The sequence below is a fragment of the Phodopus roborovskii genome, unplaced genomic scaffold (genome assembly GCF_943737965.1).
Source record: "Phodopus roborovskii unplaced genomic scaffold, PHOROB, whole genome shotgun sequence".
Classification (NCBI taxonomy): domain Eukaryota; kingdom Metazoa; phylum Chordata; class Mammalia; order Rodentia; family Cricetidae; genus Phodopus; species Phodopus roborovskii.
This window is the reverse complement of record NW_026126603.1, coordinates 5,648,806-5,666,826: the sequence shown is the minus strand read 5'-3', so window position 1 is coordinate 5,666,826 and position 18,021 is coordinate 5,648,806. Positions and strand designations below refer to the sequence as shown.

Sequence of the window (18,021 nt, the reverse complement as noted above, 5' to 3'; positions counted from 1 at the left end):
ACCCTGCGCCCCTCATCAAAAAAAAAAAAAAAAAAAAAGCAGAAGAAATTGCTGTGCAAGTGCAGAATTACCTCGAATAAACAGGCAGAAAATCCTTTTTGCAAAATCGATCCCACAAGCATTTTTAATGTCCAAAGTGAAACTCAATTTTGGCAAGAAAATCCTTTTGTGGCTCCCAGGAAAGAGGGAATCTGGACAAGCCAGTAGGAGACTGCACCCTGATAGATCAAGGTAAATGGGGGTGGAGAGGGAGCACCTGTGCACTCACTAGGTCTCTGCGCACTGGGGCACATCTGGGTGGCCACTGGCACCAGTGTAAACTTGGAACTCAGAAGACAGACAGAGCCCTTCCATAACTATTGCCTGCTGCAGCTCAAGTGCCCCGCTAGAGCTGGCAGGATCCAAGACTCCCCGCACTCTGGCAAAGCATCCCTGCCTCCATGCCAGCACCTACATGAGAGCTTGAACCAGGCATCATCTGGGTATCTCAACTCCAGAATTCCATGGGGGCAATGGCTGAGGATTCTCTGCTCCCTCCTATAATGTCTCCACAGCTGGTAGTGGCTCTTGCTTGCCTACTTCTGACTTGTCACTCACTGAGGAGACAGGTACATTTGAGTGGGAACGCATCCCACCTGGAGCTCTACCTCCTTGGGAGCTCTTGATGGTGGTGGCCAGCAGAACCCTCACATCCTGATTGCCAACCCTGGCTCCAGGTGCCTCAGAGCCGCTCGGTTTGGGCCCCCACCGCTGGACTTGATGACTCAAATGCAGCCAGAGGACCAATGTGAGGTGACAGTGCTGGACATCCTGCCGCTCCAAGGCATGCTTTCTCCTTGCCACTTTCCCTGTGACTTTGGAGCCCACCAGGTCAGGTTATACTCACTTTGGCTCGCCCAGTGCCACAAGCACCCGGGTGCAGCTGTAGCTGCGCTACGACTCAGGGAATTCCACGCTGGTGCTGCCTTTCACTCTGGATGTGAACGTGGTCTTCTCCAAGCTCGAGCTGGTGACACGCAACAGGCCTTTGAAGGTGTTTAAAGTGCAAGGCTGCAGCCAGGCCATTGACAGGAGAATGATAGACTCCAGGAGTGGGTGCAAGCTGCTCTTGCATCCTCACCCTAGCGGAGCATTCCCCAAGTATGGGCACTTGGTGGATGCTGCTGGGACTCCTCTCTCCAGGGGCCACCTGGCCCACTGTGAAACCTTAGTCCAGGCTGGGGTGTGCTACCCGGCACACCGCTACACCACTAGGGCCAGAGCCCCAAGGTACTGGGTCAGTGAAGGTGCTGGCCCAGGAGTACTTTCAGCTTCAAGTCAGAATCCAGAAGTTTAGCTGCTCTGATGATGGCAATAGTTGACCAGTCCCTACTTACAGCCCTGACGCCTGATGCTCTAGCTGCAGAAGACAGCGAATCAGTCCCTGATAGTCTTTAACATTCTCAATGCCCCCGAGGTCCCAACTGGACACCAAGGTCAGGAGGGCTATGTGATGAACACAGATGACCCCCTGGGTCTTCCAGTCTCCTTCGCTCAGAAGGAACTGTGGGAGCTGAAAATTGCTTTTCGACCCCCCACAGGGAGCTCAGGAGGGGACCGCATTTTCCAGCTGGAACTACAGCTAGTAGATGGAGATGGTGACATCTCTGACCCTTTTGCCTTGTGGTGGTCTTGAAGTCTATGAATGCCCTGGCTCCGATGACTAGCTATAATAAAGGACTTCTGGTTTTTGAAGACCAGGCAAGGCCCCTGTCCAATGGCCAAAGCCTCCAGGTCAGTGATAAAGATAATTCAGAAGAAATAAGAATTGCTACAGTCAGAGGTCTGCAGCATGGGCAGCTGGTGGTGCTTGGGGCACCTGCAAGGTGTAAGTATTTCACACCAGTAGACCTAAGTGCAGGGCGAGTGTACCAGCATGATGACAGTGACTCTTACAGTGACAATGTCATCTTCAGAGTGGAGGATGGGCACCATCGAGTGGATTTCCTCTTCCCCATTACCATTGTGCCTGTGTCTACCACCAACACAGGACTCTCAGTGACTCAAGGGCAGGTGGTCTAGATATCCCCCTTTGTCTTGAGGGCTCAACTATTCTCTTTGTGTTGGAAGACCAACATCTGGAAGGAAAAACAGGAAGAGTAGGAACCTGGCCCCTGATTCCTATAGCTCAAGCCAGCACTCGAGCAACATGCTACTGAGGCAGGTTGAACCCCATTTGTCCCTTCTGCAGAGTGACTGGCACTATGTGGAAATGGAGGGGCTTTATGAGAAGGTGGTGACTGAGTGGCTACAGGAAGACATAACAGAAGGGAGACTTCTCTTCTCTCATCCTGGACCACACATCCCTCAATCTACAGTATTCCATATGGCTTTCCATGTGCAGGATGGCCATGACCCACCAAATCTATCCAGCCAGCACTTCCTCAGCATCAGTATCCATCCTGTAGATGAGCTGAGCCCTCAGCTGTATCCAGGAACGGCCCTAGAAATGACTGTGCATGGGTACCAGCTCACTCCCTTCCAGAAGAAATTCCTCCAATATATTGACCAGAATTCAAATGACTAGAACTTGTGGTACACCCTACTGACACCACCAACTGACACTGAAAGCAACCACCAAGTCCAGACTGGAGAAATTGTGCTCAGTGATTCACCAAATAGACCCATTATTCACCTCACCCAGGCCCAGGTCATTCATCAAAAAATTGCTTATCAACCCCCACAGAAGATTCTGGGCATTGTTCTTCAGGTTGTGCAATTCACCTACCAGGTGGGAGACGCTGCAGGCAATGGTCTGCCAGATACATTCACATTACTCCTGCAGCCTTTGAATAATCAGCCACCAAAAGTTATCAATAGGGGCTTTGCTGTCTTCAGAAAAGATAGCTTTATTCTCACCAACAGTGAACTTGATGTTACAGACCCTGACACAAATATTGATCAAATTTTCTTCACTTTAGTCTGGGTTCCCCAGCATGCACACTTGAGGTGCTTTAAAAATACATGGTTGCAGGAGAATCTTTCATGCTAACTGATATTATTAATGGGAACATCTCTTATCAGCATAGTAGAGACCAGACTACCAGTGACATCTTCTACCTGGAGGTAACTGATGGGGTGCACCATATACCCATCAGTATACTCATCACTGTCATGGCTGGTGGAAGTCCTGTGGTCTCTATGACTGGCTTTCCAATATTGGCTATTTCCATAACTGTGCTTGAGAATGCCACTACAGGGATCACCATGGGTGTCAATCATGGTAAAAAGAGCAGAAAGGATTTAATGCTATCTTTCATTATAGAGGACAAGCCTAAATTGGGCTCTATTCTGGTGAATGGTCTGCTTGCAGAACAATTCACCCTGGAGGACCTCACTGGTGGGGTAGTCACCTATGTCCACACTGGAGGTGAAGTTGGCTTCCAAAGTGTACATGATGCTTTCAGCCTCATCCTCAGCAAAGATTCTTATCACTGGTCCTTGGGGGACAACATACTGGAGAAGGTGCTTGTACAAGCGACAGTTCTGCCAGTGGACAACATGGCTCCCAAGGTCTTAGTGGGAGAGCCCTTCATCGTATATGAAGGTGGGAAGAGTCTTTTGACCACACAACACCTTAACATTGAAGATGTGGACACCCCCAAAGATGAAATCCTTTGCACTCTGACTGTACAGCCATCCTCTGGCTACCTGGAAAACTTAGCACCAGCTCCTGGTTCAGAAGTGTCTCGTGCTTGCCTTCTTCTTCTTCAGTGCCTTCTTTTTCATGGATGTCCAAGTCAGGTCATCAATTACGTGCAAAGTATCCACATGGGGGTAGAACCAGAGACAGATCAATTCTCCTTTTATTGCTCTGATGGCATCAACTTCTCCACAAATGTCCTCCTCCCTCTGACCATCTTGCCCACCAATGATGAACAGCCTGAACTTTTCATCCATGAGTTTGTGGTATTAGAGGGGATGAGCCAGGTCATAGACACCTTGTAGGAGATCCAGGAGGCCTCCTCCATTGCCTATGAGCATGATGACTCAGAGAGCACAGAGGACAGCTTTGAGATCTGGTTGAGTGATGGCAAGCACACCACTCACAAAAAGGTACCCATTGTTGTAATTTTGGTAGATGATAAGGCCCCTCAGCTGACCATCAATGATGGGCAGGAAGTAGAAACTGGACACTCTGAGATCATGACAAATCATATGCTAAAAGCTGTAGATCTTGACTCAGATAACAAGGGTCTCACTTTTGTTCTCCTGACTGAGCCTCAACAGGGGCTTCTACAATGACTGAGGAAACCAGGAGGGGACATGAGAAACAACCTCACTGTGGAAATGAATTTCACCCAGGATGAAATTGACAGAGACCTCATCTGTTACACCCACACAGGCTAGACGGATGCTGTTGATCTTTTCAAATTTGATGTGACTGATGGAGTTAACCCTCTGAGGGAACGCTATTTCTATATCATCAGTGGCAACTCAAACAGCATGCCCCCCTGAGGTTGTCAGCAAAAGGGTCACCTTGACAGAAGATGGCAGAGTGACCCACACCACTGAACTGTTTAATACCAGTGATATCCACAGCTCTGATGAGGAATTTCACTATAATATTACACGAACTCCTAGCATGGACTACTTGGAAAGTTCTGACCAGCGAGGAGAGGTCCATGACTTCTTTTACTCAGGTTCAACTGGCTGGCAACAAGATATCTTATGTTTATATTTCAAAGGATGAGATAAAGGTGGAACACTCTGAGCTTAGAGTGACTGGTGGACACAATCTTCAAGGTATTCGGAACAGATGGGGACAATAAGAAACCAACTGTGACCATCCATACACTAGCACTGCAAAGAGGGGACAGCATAGAGGTCACTCCCTTTCAGTTGACAGTGGAAGATGAGGATACTCCAGATGATTTTGTTATGCTTACCATCACCCAGGTCCTCATCCACGGCAAGATTTTGTACAATGGTAGCCATCCTGTGACCACTTTCACCAAGAAAGACCTGACTGGGAACTTGATTCTCTACTGTCATGATGGTAGTAAGACAACTGATGACAGTTTCTCCTTCACTGTGACTGATGGCACTCAGACACTGCCCTGGAGACATACAACCACCTCAGATAATGTGGATCCAGATAAGCCCCCTTGGCAACAGGCTCCCACAGATTGCCATTAACAGGGGAGCCTCAGCCTTGAAGTTCCTCCGCACTGGACACTTGCATTTCCTCATTACCAACAAGTATCTACAAGCAGACCATCAGGATGGCCCTCACAGACTCCTGAAGTATAAAGTGACCAGAGGACCTGAGCATGACTACATTGTCATTGCTGGCTCTGGGAACAGGAGCACCCATATGTTCCCATTCTCCTCTGGCACCTCTGTCTCTCTCCCTCAGTGGGTTAGAGATCTCAGAGCTCTGCAAAATGGTTCTGACTCTAGTTTTGATTAAAAAACAAACAAAAAAACATAGTGGAATGTAAAATTACTTCTAAGAAATTAGTCCTTTTACAGCCATTCATTAAAAGAGCCACTTAACAGAAACACAGACATATGTAATGACCCTTGTAAGTACAACTTCAACAGCAAAACATAGACACGACACTTGGGCTTCTGAAATATAGTGATGTTATATTCATTTTTATATCATTTCAAGTATAAGAATGACATACCAGGCAGTGATGGTGCACACTTTTAATTCCAACACTCAGGAGGCAGAGGCAGGATGATCTCTGTGAGTTTGAGGCCAGCCTGGTATACAAAGTGAGCTCAAGACAGCCAGGACTGAATGTTACACAATGAAACCCGTTAAAAAAAAAAAAAAAAAAAAAAAAAAGGACATATCCAAGTATCTAAGAATCATTGTCATAGTTGAGCTATAAATGATTACATCACACATTTTAATGTACTATTCAATAGTAATTTCTGAAAGTGGAAGTGGTGGCTCACTCTTGTAATTCCAGGACTTAGAAGGCTGAAGTTTGATGCCAGTCTGGAACACACAAATACTAGGCCAGACTAGGCCATTGTGTAACATCCTATCTCAATATAGGAAAAAGATGTAATTTATTTGTCAGAAATGCATAGAACTAAGTTAGCCTAAGTGTACAAAAAATTATCTTATAATTTTATTTTTTTTTCTTTTAAATTTGAGGTTAATACTAGTGCTGACCTAGGAAGAAGTTCCCTGCTTTTCCAGGTAAAATCACATACAGTTCTATAAGGATTATTTGTCTAAATAGATTACACAGGGATGCAAACTGTCATTTAAATACTAATAATTACAAATACAAAATACACAACCACAAATCTAAGGAACAAGTTGTTTAAAAGCAAGAGTTATAAACAATAAGAAAAACACAAAGTCTTTATTCTCATTTTCTTTTTCTCCAGATGTAATATGTACTGTTATTTAAACTAATTTTGACAAATACTTAACAGGTACCGGTCATTCAGGCTCTGTGCTCACACAGAAACTTAAAATCATATTGACCAGGATCTTCACAAAGTGGAAGGATACATAGAACATGTAAAGCCAGAATGTCCCCTGGATGCTTGGTATATTCAGGAACACATGTTCATAACAGCACTATAAAATATTCTTTAATTTTTGCCTTTCTAAAGTAACAAACAGGTCTGGATTTTGGGTGCCTATGGGATCCACTCTTTCATCTGCCAAGGAAACTCCCAGGAATCCACAAGGATGACCCCAGCTAAGACTCCTAGCAATAATGGAGAGGGTGCCCCAACTGACCTTCCCCTGTAATCAGATTGGTAACTACCCTAATTGGTAACTACCCTTCATCCAGTAACTTATGGAACCAGATGCATAGAGATCCACAGCCAAGCTGAGTTCTGGGATTCCAGTTGAAGAGAGGGAGGAGGAATTATATGAACAAAGGGCAGGAGGTCAAGATCATGATGGGGAAACTGACAGAGACAGCTGACTGAGCTTATGTGAGCTCATAGACTCTAGACTGACAGCTAAGGAGCCAGCACAGGACAGACTTAGACCCTCTGCATGTGGGTGACATTTGTGCAGCTTGTTCTGTTTGTGGGTCCCCAAGCAGTGAGGCCAGACCTGTCCCTGGTTCACGAGTTGCCGTTTTAGAACCTATTCCCTATGGTGGGTGCCTCACTCAGCTAAGATGCAGGGTGAAGGAACTTGGTCCTGCCTCAACTTGATATGCCATGCTTTGTTGATGCCCATGGGAGGCCTTACCTTTTCTGAATGGAGACAGGGGAGGAATGGATGGGGGAGGGGCAGCAGATGGAAGAGAGGTGAGGGCAAGGAACAGGGGAAAAGGAGGGAGAGAAAAGTGTGGTTGGTTTGTAAAATAAATAAAAAGTTATTTTAAAAAATCAAACAAACAAACAAAAACAACCAGATATGTTGATCAGCAAGATGGCTCAGTAGGTAGTGGTGATGACCTGACTTCAATCCTTGGAACACATATGGTGGGAAGAGAAAACAGACACCTGCAAGTGGTCCTGGGACCTCCATTTATATACCATAGCACAAAGACACACTCATGTGCACACACACTTTAAATAAATAAATTTAAATTTAAAAATTTGACATTCCACCTGTATTTAAAACTGTGTTACCTTTTCCACACTGTATAAAACACTGAAGTTGCCAACACCCCTCTCCTGCTGTACAAATGTGACTTAGTGTGGCTGTTTGCTCTGGTTAAAGCTGACATTGATGAGATGCGGGTCCACTACATCCTGAGCAAGGGCAGCAGTGCAACGGAGGACACCTTCTACTTCTCTGTTGAAGCCAATGGTAAGTGCAGTAAAGCCCTAGAGTGCACCATGGTGAGCAAGCATCAGTACACAACTGCACACAATGTCTACCATTCCCCTGTCATCACAACCAGTAATGTCACACACCCTACCAGTAGATGAGATCTTCTTTTCTGTGGTCCTATGCTCAGTGCTTCTGAAGGGCTGAGTGGCAAACCAGTTTTTAAGAGGAAAAAACAACCAAGGTTTTGATGAATGTGATAGGAATGCAGTAAATGAATTTCTGACATATGATTCTAATAATGGAATCCTAACACCTTTAGGAGATCCTGAGAACTGAGGTAATGGTGTCTATCATACTGACACCACGTAGAAACTATCCCTTTAGACTTGATCAGCATTTTCAGCTACAGAGTGAGGTTTATGTCTTCCTAACAGAGTTATTCTTCTTGGGGACTGATGGTGTGCAATGGTTCAGCATACATTTTGCATAGGGTAGACAGCTCCACACCCTCCCCCAGTATAATCTTAAATTTCCTTGGATTGGGGGAGCGTAATCGCTGGGATTTTGATGTTCTTAGATGGGGGAGAGAATGGATTTACTGACATAGAAGCTGCCTGTTCCTGCTGCTCCTGAGTCTATCCTCAGTACCTTCAAAGGCACAAGCAGGAATCGGTTGACAGGAGACATTTAATGTGCACAGCAAGGGACAGGGTAATCATGTGTTGAGAAGAAAGACTGTTTCAAGGTGCAGCTGGATAAGAGTGGAAATTATGGCCAGGTGCTGCTTACCACTCAATATCTTCTCTCAGTAGAAATCATTAGTCCCTCCCAGCAAGTAACAACTGTCCCCTGCCGGAATCATGTATCATCAGGCAAGGACCAATTTACTGCAAAGTTGTTCTGTATGAGAAGCAGGAGGGGAAACTTGACCCTGGCAGCCTCAGGCAAGGTCTTTTGGCCCATTCTCATTTGACCTCCCATTGATAAAAAGACAATGGTCTTCATATCTAACTCAAATAGTTGAGATCATACAGAAAGCATTTGGCACAACCAATCTCTAAAGCCACCATGCTTTGGGCTCACTGGTCCCTCCTCCTCCATCTTCATGCCTAAACTTGGATACAAGTCTTTCTTGCTTTTTCCAAGTCCTCAAGAATTGCAGTTGTTAAAAAGATGAATGTATGATTTTAAACATGTTCATAAAGAAATGTAGCATGTGGACATTGTATTTGGGGGATTTTTTGTTTGGTTTGGTTTGGTTTTTGGTTTTTCGAGACAGGGTTTCTCTGTGTAGCCTTGGCTTTCCTGGAACTCACTCTGTAGACCAGGCTGGCTTCAAACTCACAGAGATCCCCTTGCCTCCAACGTGCTTGGATTGAAGGTGTGTACCACCACTGCCAGCTACATGGACATTGTGTAGCCAACATTTTCCCTTCTGCTCTGAAAAGGAGATGACCTCTGATTCTGGCACTATGGTTTGTAGGCAGCACTAAATGCAAGACAATTCTATGATGGAGCTTGGTTGGTTGGTTTTGGTTTTTGTTGTTGTTTTGTGGTGTGTGTGTGTGTGTGTGTGTGTGTGTTTCCCCCTGTTAATGAAGTAATGCTGTGGAATGAATTCTCATTGAAAGCATCAGCAAAAAGGATGGAGAACAGGCTCAAAGGTCCCTTTCCCGGACGAACAAAACAAGAGCAATCAAGTGTTAACACTAAAACAGCTTGGCACAGGTGGAACTTAAAACAGCTACTAGCCATAAGCCAATTTCATGTTTATGTGCCTTTTTTATTTTCAATAGATTGTCCTGTTACCTGCTGGATACCAAGCACATGGCTCAGGTCTATGTCTACAGTGATTCTAACGGCCGATAGGGTTCCTTTTATACACTGATTATTTAATAGTTTCAAGGAAATTAGTCTATTTCTCCACAGGCACCAATTTAATCTTTTTTCCCCTTTAAAATATTTCCACTTTGAGCTAGAGGAGGGGCTCAGTGGTTAAAACATGTATCAGTCTTGCAGAGGACCCGAGTCCAGTTCCCACCACTCACAGCAGGCAGCTCACAACTGCCTGCAGCTCCAGCTTCAGGGAAGCCACACTTCTCTCCCCTCATTACACACGCACGCTGACACATATACATCAACATAAATACATAATAAAAAGATTTTAGAATTCCCACTGTAAAAAAAGTTCCAGGAGCTGGAGTGATGGCTCACAGTTATGAACACTGAATGCTCATCCAGAGGACCAGGGTTCAATTCCCAGCACCAACATGGCAGTTTACAATTGTCTATGACTCCAGTTTCAGGGGACCCAACACCTTAACACAGACACGCACGCAAAACACCAATGGACATAAAATAAAAATAAAGAACTAATTCTTAAAAATTGCAATCTGAATTGTTAATAATGTTGTTTGCCAGCACACAACCAGTAGAAGGCGTTGCATCCTGCCATCTCAGCAGTTTGGGTTGGTGAGTGTCTACTGATACACTCAACCATTACACTGAGGGAGGAGGGCTGTGGAGTCTGGGATAAGTCTCCTGGTTCTCCACTTCTTGAAGGAAAGAATTTGATGAGAGACACAGACTGGTTCAGCAGTTTCTTTAGCAAAGCACAGCAAAGTAAGCATTCCAAAGAGTAGCCTGCCCCAAAGGGGAAGCAGACCACTGCATTTTGCACTGAGTTTTCAAGAATGTTTCATAATGAGTTTTGAGATGAGTGGCACATTCATGAAGTACAGTAGACCAGATCTCCCTTTTAGGGTTACTTCCCATGATCCTCTAGAACAGTCCACAAAAAAGCAAGGGTTAAAAATGAGTGTGAGTGATAGTATAGTTAGATGTAGACTCTTCACTAGTGTACAAGGGTGGCAGCTGGTAGCTGGGTTTCTGTCTAACAGAACAACTTCACTGCAGCTTCAGAGCTACCTAGCCACTGCTGCTACCAAGATCTAAGATCCTGCTGCAGTTGCATTGTTTCTCTCATATCTAACTCCTTGCCTGCCTGGCTCCAGGATGATGATGATGGTGGTGGCCATGATGATGGTGGTGGTGGTGATGATGGTGATGATACAGAAATACTAGTATTCAATCCCCTCAGAGGAGTGATGTCCTACCTGCAGTAATGTGCATTAGTCATTTGTTATAATTTTATGAAAATCATAAGGTTGATACCATTAAAGTTAGGTATCTGCTAGGACATCTGCTTTCAAGTCTTAGCTCAATTCCATATGTGTGAAATATCTCTGAGGACCCATGCTTTGGGAATTATTGATTGTCATCGCATGAGCTGTGGAACTAATCATAAGTGCAGTGGCTTCAATAACACACCCTGTTACCCATCTGTCCTGGTAGTTAGATATAAAAAGGTTCTGGCAATCCAGAGTCAAAGTTTTGTCAAGGTGGAATTCCCTTGTGGAGATCCAGAGGGGAACACAAACTTTTCACTTGTCCCAGCCTCCAGAAGTTGCCCACTTTTCCATCTGCACGGCCTGAAGTGGCCTCCTGCCACCTACTCCCTGACATGGGCCTTTGCGTTTGATCTAGAACCACACCCCATCTCAGCAGCCATCATGTGATCACATCGCAAAGCCCCCATTTGCGGTGTGGTATACTCTACTCACAGGTTGAGATGTAGACAGATGTAGGAACATATTTCGCTGGCTACAAGTATGAAGGGAATCAAACCATGTAAGGCGCTTAGAAGCATGACTGAGGTCCAGGAGTCATTCCTGTCTTTACAATTATTTGTGCAGAGATCAAAGTTTGTATTTTTCTTCCTCTAACTGAAACATAAGCTTAACAATTTAGTCCTCAAAATCGGTAATTAGATGACTTGATTATATGTGATCAGTCAAGCCACAGCAGACTGTTTAATTGGCCACTGTGTGCAATACTCAGATCCTCACCTCTGTCCCTCTACGGGCCTTGTCATATCTGTTAAAAGCAGGCCCAGGAGGAAGAGGAAGTACCGATGCCCTGGTCTGGGCTTCAGAACTCCTGCGGAGCTGGCCACCTTACATGTCTACTTCTTGATTTTACAATCAGCTGTGTCTTTTCCTTTTGCTCTGTTACAGCTCAGTGATGCAACAGACATCAAAACAGAGTGGGAGGCCCAGTGTTATAGTGAGCTATTCACACACACACACACACACACACACACACACACACACAGTCACAGGTGCAGATGGACCATTTAAAAGGATTGAATTGAGACTCACAAGCCCCTTCAGATTGCACAGAGCATCAGGGTGGCAGGGTCTGCATCCTTGGGACTGGAGCAAAATGATAGTCCCTTGCTTCCTATGTAAGTTATTTTCTCCTAATAAACTCCACTTGATCTTACCGGTCAAGCATCCTGGTTTCCATGCCTGTACAGCATATATCAGTTGCTCACTGAATATAAATGGACCTCTCATACAGTTATAAATATAATGGTACTTGTGTAGTGTTTAGCCAGCAAACTTGATAATAAGACTAATTTGTGTGTCCCAATGGCTTCTAGTTTAAAGAACTTGAAGTCATACTGTTTCAGAACAAACTCTCAGTCTGCTCTTTTTAATTAATGATTTATTTATGTGTATATGTGTGTGCTTACTGCATATATGTGCACTACATGCATACAGGTACCCAAAGAGACAGGAAGAGGGAGTCAGCTCCCTGGAAACTGGACATACAGATGTTTGAATGCTGCCCAATGCAGGTGCTTGGAACCTAACCCAGGTACTTAAACACCAAGTGCTCTTAACCTCTGAGCCATCTCTCTAGTCCCAAGATGTGGGGAGAGGGTATTTTTGTTTATTTGATTCTGAAAACTGAACTTAAGGCCCATCTATTGCCATGAAGAGACGCCAAGACCACAGCAACTCTTATAAGAGAAAGCATTTAACCAGGGTGGCTCATGGGTCAGAGGTTTAGTTCATGATCATCATGGTGAGGAGCATGATGGCACACAGACAGACATGGCTGGAGAAGTAGCTAAGTGTTCTACATCTAGATCTGCTGGCAACAGGAAGAAAGACCTGGGCTTGACATGGGCTTTTGAAACCTCAAAGCCCACCCCCAGTGACACACTTCCTCCAACAAGGCCACACCTCCTAGTCCTTTCAAATAGTACCACTCTCTGGTGGCCAAGTGATGGGAGATGTCATTCTGTAAATATGTTTCTCATACTGGTTAATGAATAAAGCACTGTTGGCCAATAGGAAAGCAAGATAGGAGACTAGGAGACTAGGGGGATTCAAGGAAGTAGTAGGGAGGAGTCAGCATGGAAAGACTGGGGAGACCAGACACCGGCTCCATTCCCTGGTAAGATGAAACCACGTGGAAATACTTAGATTAACAGAAATGGGTTAATACTTAAGACAGAACTAGCCGATAAGAAACTAGTACCTGGCCAACAGCATTATATCAAATACAGAGTCTCGGTGTGTTAATTGGGGCTGGTGCCGCAGTGGAACCAGACTGATGGTGGGGGAAAACCCTTACTCCTTACAACCAAGCATTCAGGTCTATGAACCTGTGGGAGCCGTTCCCATCCCAACCACCACAAGGCCTCCACAAGGCTTTATACTAGCTAAGCAAGCTAGTTTGTTTTTCAAAACAGGATTTCTCTGTAGCTTTGGAGCCTGTCCTGGAACTAACTCTCTCTCTCTCTCTCTCTCTCTCTCTCTCTCTCTCTCTCTCTCTCTCTCTCTCCCTCCCTCCCTCCCTCTCTCTGTCTCTCTCTGTCTGTCTCTCTCTCTCTCTCTCTCTCTCTCTCTCTCTCTCTCTCTCTCTCTCTCTCTCTCTCTCTCTCTGCTTGCCTGGAACTCACAGAGATCTGCCTCCCTCTGCCTTCTGAGTGCTGGGATTAAAGGCATCACCACCACCTGGCTCTCAGTCTTCTTTTTAATATTGAGCTAAGCTTCATTATATTCAAGATTGCTAAGAAAGCTATCAATAGAACAGAGAATACACTTCAGATTTCTCAAATTCTGAACTATGTCAGAACAACTGTTAGGCACATTCATTTATATTTCTCTCCCTAGGTCAATATACTCATGGTGTGTGTGTGTGTGTGTGTGTGTGTGTGTGTGTGTGTGTGTGTGTGTGTGTGTGTGTGTGTGGTGTAACAATAATAATCAAATAGAAATAGGCTGTCAACTTGGGGGAAGCATGGGAGAGGTTCAAGAGAAGGTAGCCACAAAAGACTGGAGGAAGGAAATGGAAGGAGAAAAGTGCTATACTTCTATTTCAATTAAAATAATATTTGAAAAATATTTGAAATCATAAGCACCTTGGGGGTAACACAGTGGTGAGATAAACATTTCATATGCCTCTATAGCTCCTTGTCAAATCAAGGGAAGCATGGCTGTAATAAGACTAGAAGTAAAACCTCCCATGTACCCTTGATGTTGTAACAAATCTACATTTATGAATGTGGAAAGAGGGTCACAAATGTCATTAAATAAAGGTGGCCAAGTAGAAAACTGTGTGCAATGACACAAAGAAAATTACATGGGCACGTGTCTCTCTGTGTACATCACATATGTGTTTCTCTCTGTGTGTGTGTGTGTGTGTGTGTGTGTGTGTGTGTGTGTATCTCTGGAGAGGGGGCTTAGGGTTTGTGGCATGTGTGTGTGTGTGTGTGTGTGTGTGTGTGTGTGTGGTGTAGGAGCAGTGAGAGGGAGGAATAAGGGTGTAGTATATGGATGTGTTTGTGAGAGGTGTTTCTGTGTGTATATGAGAAGGTTGTACCTATGTGTGTGGGGAAGAGTATATATGTGTATGATGTGTGTCTGTGTATGAGTGTGGCATTAGAGTATGGAGAGGAAAGGGACATTGTTTTGTGTGTGTGTGCAGGGAAGTAGGGTGTGTGTTTGTGTGTGTGTGTGTGTGTGTGTGTGTGTGTGTGGTGTCTCTGTGTGTTGAAGCAGAGGAAAATTTCTACTGTGTGTGTGTGTGTGTAATAAAAAGTAGCTTATAATAGCAATAGTGGATCATAAATTCTTTTACTGATTTTTTACTTCTTTAGATTTTCTTGTGTAAATGCTTTACAGAGGCCACTCCTATTATTAAGAAAAAGCAATTTTTGTTTTAAAAAGAGAATGCATGAGTGAACTACAGCTGAGTTGGTTCAGTAGCATTGATTAATATAACTAAGCACATTATTATGGCCATGCATGCTTTAGAAATAGCCCTTTAATAATACAATGGGCTCAGAAGCTCAAGCTAGGAAGAATCAGAGTAATGTGTTCTTCAACAAGAAAGAATCAAACTTACCTTTGTCACCACCTGTATCTTTATAAAGCAAGACATGCACCCATTTTGTCACTAGAATTAATTTCTCAAGTATCAATTTCAAACAAACAAAACAAAAAGCCAGGATGAATATCTAGGAAGCTAAGAAAATCATGCTGCAAGAAAATCAACATACTATAACAAATGGTTAATGAGAGAGAACCATTTTCAAAGAAAGAGAAATATTACACAAGATTTTCTTGCCTGTTAGGGGATGCCTTCTTCCAGTCAAGGAAACAGAATCTCTGTAGGTGAGATGAAGTCCCCGTGTTCCAGGTGGACGGGATCAGCAACCTAGCTAAGGACCTCAGGAAGGCAGTGTCACCTTAAGCCATGGGGAAGAGGCAGAAGGAATAATCAGTCCTTATGGGAAGATACATTATCCTTCCCAGAATCCCACTCCAGCACACCTGGGAGTTGAGCCCATGGTGCTTGCCTGAGTGGTGACTCCTAAGTCAGGAATTATAACTGTCCCGGTCTTCTCTTCTGTCTTCTCTTTGGGTGCTGATCAGAACCCAAGCATGGCCCGGGTACTTTGTACTGCTCTACTTTTCTCTCTATAAAACCCCTCTCCTGTCATGTGGCTACCTGGCACCAAGCAGTGTCTGGCCTCTGTGCACAAAGAAAATGGCTTGTTTAGTTTTTTAATTCTCTTCTTCAGCCTGGGATTTACAGCTTGCCTGCCCTGGAGTTTTTCTTTTAAATGCTAAAATAATTTTCCTTAAACTCCAAAACAAATAAACTAGCTTCCTTTAACATTTTTTATTAGTAAACAACACCTACTGTTTTAGGGGGACATGATTATTGTGAATCTCTTGCTTTCCCTGGCTACAGTACACGTCAATGGAGGAGCATATTACTCCTTGGGCAAAGAGCTTATTTCTTGAAAAAGTCAAAGCTGTTCTCAATTTGCATTATAAAGCAAACTCCCAAGTCACTTCAGGGTCAAACGTGGTGACACAGACCCAACACAAGCTATGGTCACTGCCCTGGTCAACGCTGCTGTCCAGCAGGCACGATGCCGGCTTGGAGATGTGGTCACTGCCATTGCCATCTCTCATGCACACCAATAAATTGTTAGCAATGCTTTTTTAAAGCCATGAGGTTTTTTGCCGCTTATGCTGAGTCAGGAATCTTTTCTTAAAGGAGCTGCGCGAATATCTGCTTGTCTCTCGCAAATCAGAGTCCAACCGAGAAAAATACTGTTACCAAGAAACCTTGCTTATCTCTGTTCTTTTGTTTTTAAAACCCTTTTTTAAGCTTTTGTTAAATTTTAAGTGGAAGTTCATGAGTTAAGTCATGAGTTAGAAGCCGGACACCCTGTCTCAATAATGATGGTAATGCTGATGATAGTAATAATAATCACCTCAAGGATATGTTTAAAACAAAGCACTGCAATGAGACTAAGCCCTAAATTCCATGTAGGGATTGTAAGTGCTAGGTAAATAATTCAAACAAATGCAAGCATGTATGTATACAGGTATATGTTAACATTTGAGCATGGACATGCATACAGCTCTTCTAAAATGTTTAATTCACTTGGAATGGCTAGTGAGCACATTCCTGTGTCTTTGAGATCAACACCTCCTTGTCAAAGTCAGGCTCAGCACTCATTAAGCTGCTGCCTCACGGGCAGCTCCCCACAACACCATCATGATGTAGATATCAATAACTCGCAGATGTCAAAGGCACTGACTGAGATGGTTGGCATTGCTGTGATTAGTGCACAAACATTTTAGGCACAAATGTGGAAGGATTAGAAAAGTCTCAGAATCAGGCCTGTGGGTGAAGTCACTTGCCATGAAGACTGACAGGCTGAATTCAGTTCTTGGGGCAGAGAGAGCCAGATCCTGCTTGGGCCTTGTTTTGCATTGTGCAAACTGGTTTTGGAAAAATAAACCCTTGGATATAGCTCAGTTGGTAGAGGGTTGTCTAGTATGCATGAGACCCTGGTTCAGCCCTCAACACCAAACAAACTAGGTGTGGTGCCACAGGCCTATAACCCCAGTGCTTGGGAGGTGGAAGAAAAAGGATCAGAAGTTTAAGGTCGTCCTCAACTACATGGTGAATTTGAGGCCAGCCTGACCTACATGAAATTTTATCTCAAGTCCACCTGCCTGTGCCTGCCAGATGAGATGGGTGGGCAGGTGGACCTCTCAAGGGGCACCGCTACGGTGACCAAATATGTGGTGGAGAAACGTCAGGGGAGAGACAGAATCAGAGCAGCTCATGTGCTGTGGAGAGAGGCAGAACTGGAGAAACAAGGGCTGTGAGGAACAGCCTGACGTGAGAGGTCTTTGTTGTCACCCGAGGCCCCGGCTGATGTCTGTGCTGAGCTGGATCTGCACCCTTACTGGCCCTGGGAGAGCTGGCTCTGCCCCCCCAATGGCCACTACAGCAAGAGAGCTGGCCCCAGTGGTGTGGGCGAGGGTCCTTCCCTGGCTGGCCACTGCATTCTGGGAAGGTGACCCTGCCCCTTGCTGGCTGAAGTGAGACAGTGCCCGTGAGGGTACAGCAGGGCTGACCTCGATGATATATGTGTGGGCACCAGAGAGAGCCAGCCCTTCCCCCTGCCTAAGGGTCCCAGCAGCTGGGACTGACCAACTAAGCTACTGCCCAGGGTTTTGGATTGGGCCACTCAATCATCTAACCTATCTATGAGCTGCTGGAGCGCGTGAAGAACCAGCCCTGAGGAACCAGAGCTGCAGGACAGGAAACAATGGGATATCCAAAAGGAGTTCCATGGAGGTCGAGTGTTGATGGTGTAGCAGAAGCCAGAGCCCTCGAACCCGACCAACAGTGAAATGATACACAATGAATATTTGCAAACCAAGCTGTTTGGACAAAACACCGCAGCTCCCAATACTATCACGATGAACAAATAAACATGTTAGGAAGAAGATGGCAAGACAGAGGAGCAAAGTGAGTTTTTATTTTTCTTTTATTTTTGGGGGGAAGGCTACAAGGGTGGAGGGCAGACATGGAAG

General features: G+C 44.8%; 1 protein-coding gene across 1 annotated transcript in view; it reads left to right on the top strand.

Annotated features, from left to right (window-relative positions):
• Window positions 1-512: 512 nt before the first annotated feature.
• Window positions 513-18,021, top strand: part of Frem3 (FRAS1 related extracellular matrix 3) — a 70,517-nt gene continuing 53,008 nt past the window's right edge. The window contains 16 exon segments of the mRNA XM_051205864.1: window positions 513-649; window positions 651-876; window positions 878-1,231; window positions 1,233-1,330; window positions 1,332-1,427; window positions 1,429-1,655; window positions 1,658-2,074; window positions 2,077-2,127; window positions 2,130-2,993; window positions 2,996-4,488; window positions 4,490-4,660; window positions 4,662-4,774; window positions 4,776-5,083; window positions 5,086-5,111; window positions 5,114-5,375; window positions 7,700-7,789. Of these exon segments, the coding sequence (XP_051061821.1) occupies window positions 513-649; window positions 651-876; window positions 878-1,231; window positions 1,233-1,330; window positions 1,332-1,427; window positions 1,429-1,655; window positions 1,658-2,074; window positions 2,077-2,127; window positions 2,130-2,993; window positions 2,996-4,488; window positions 4,490-4,660; window positions 4,662-4,774; window positions 4,776-5,083; window positions 5,086-5,111; window positions 5,114-5,375; window positions 7,700-7,789 (4,933 nt within the window).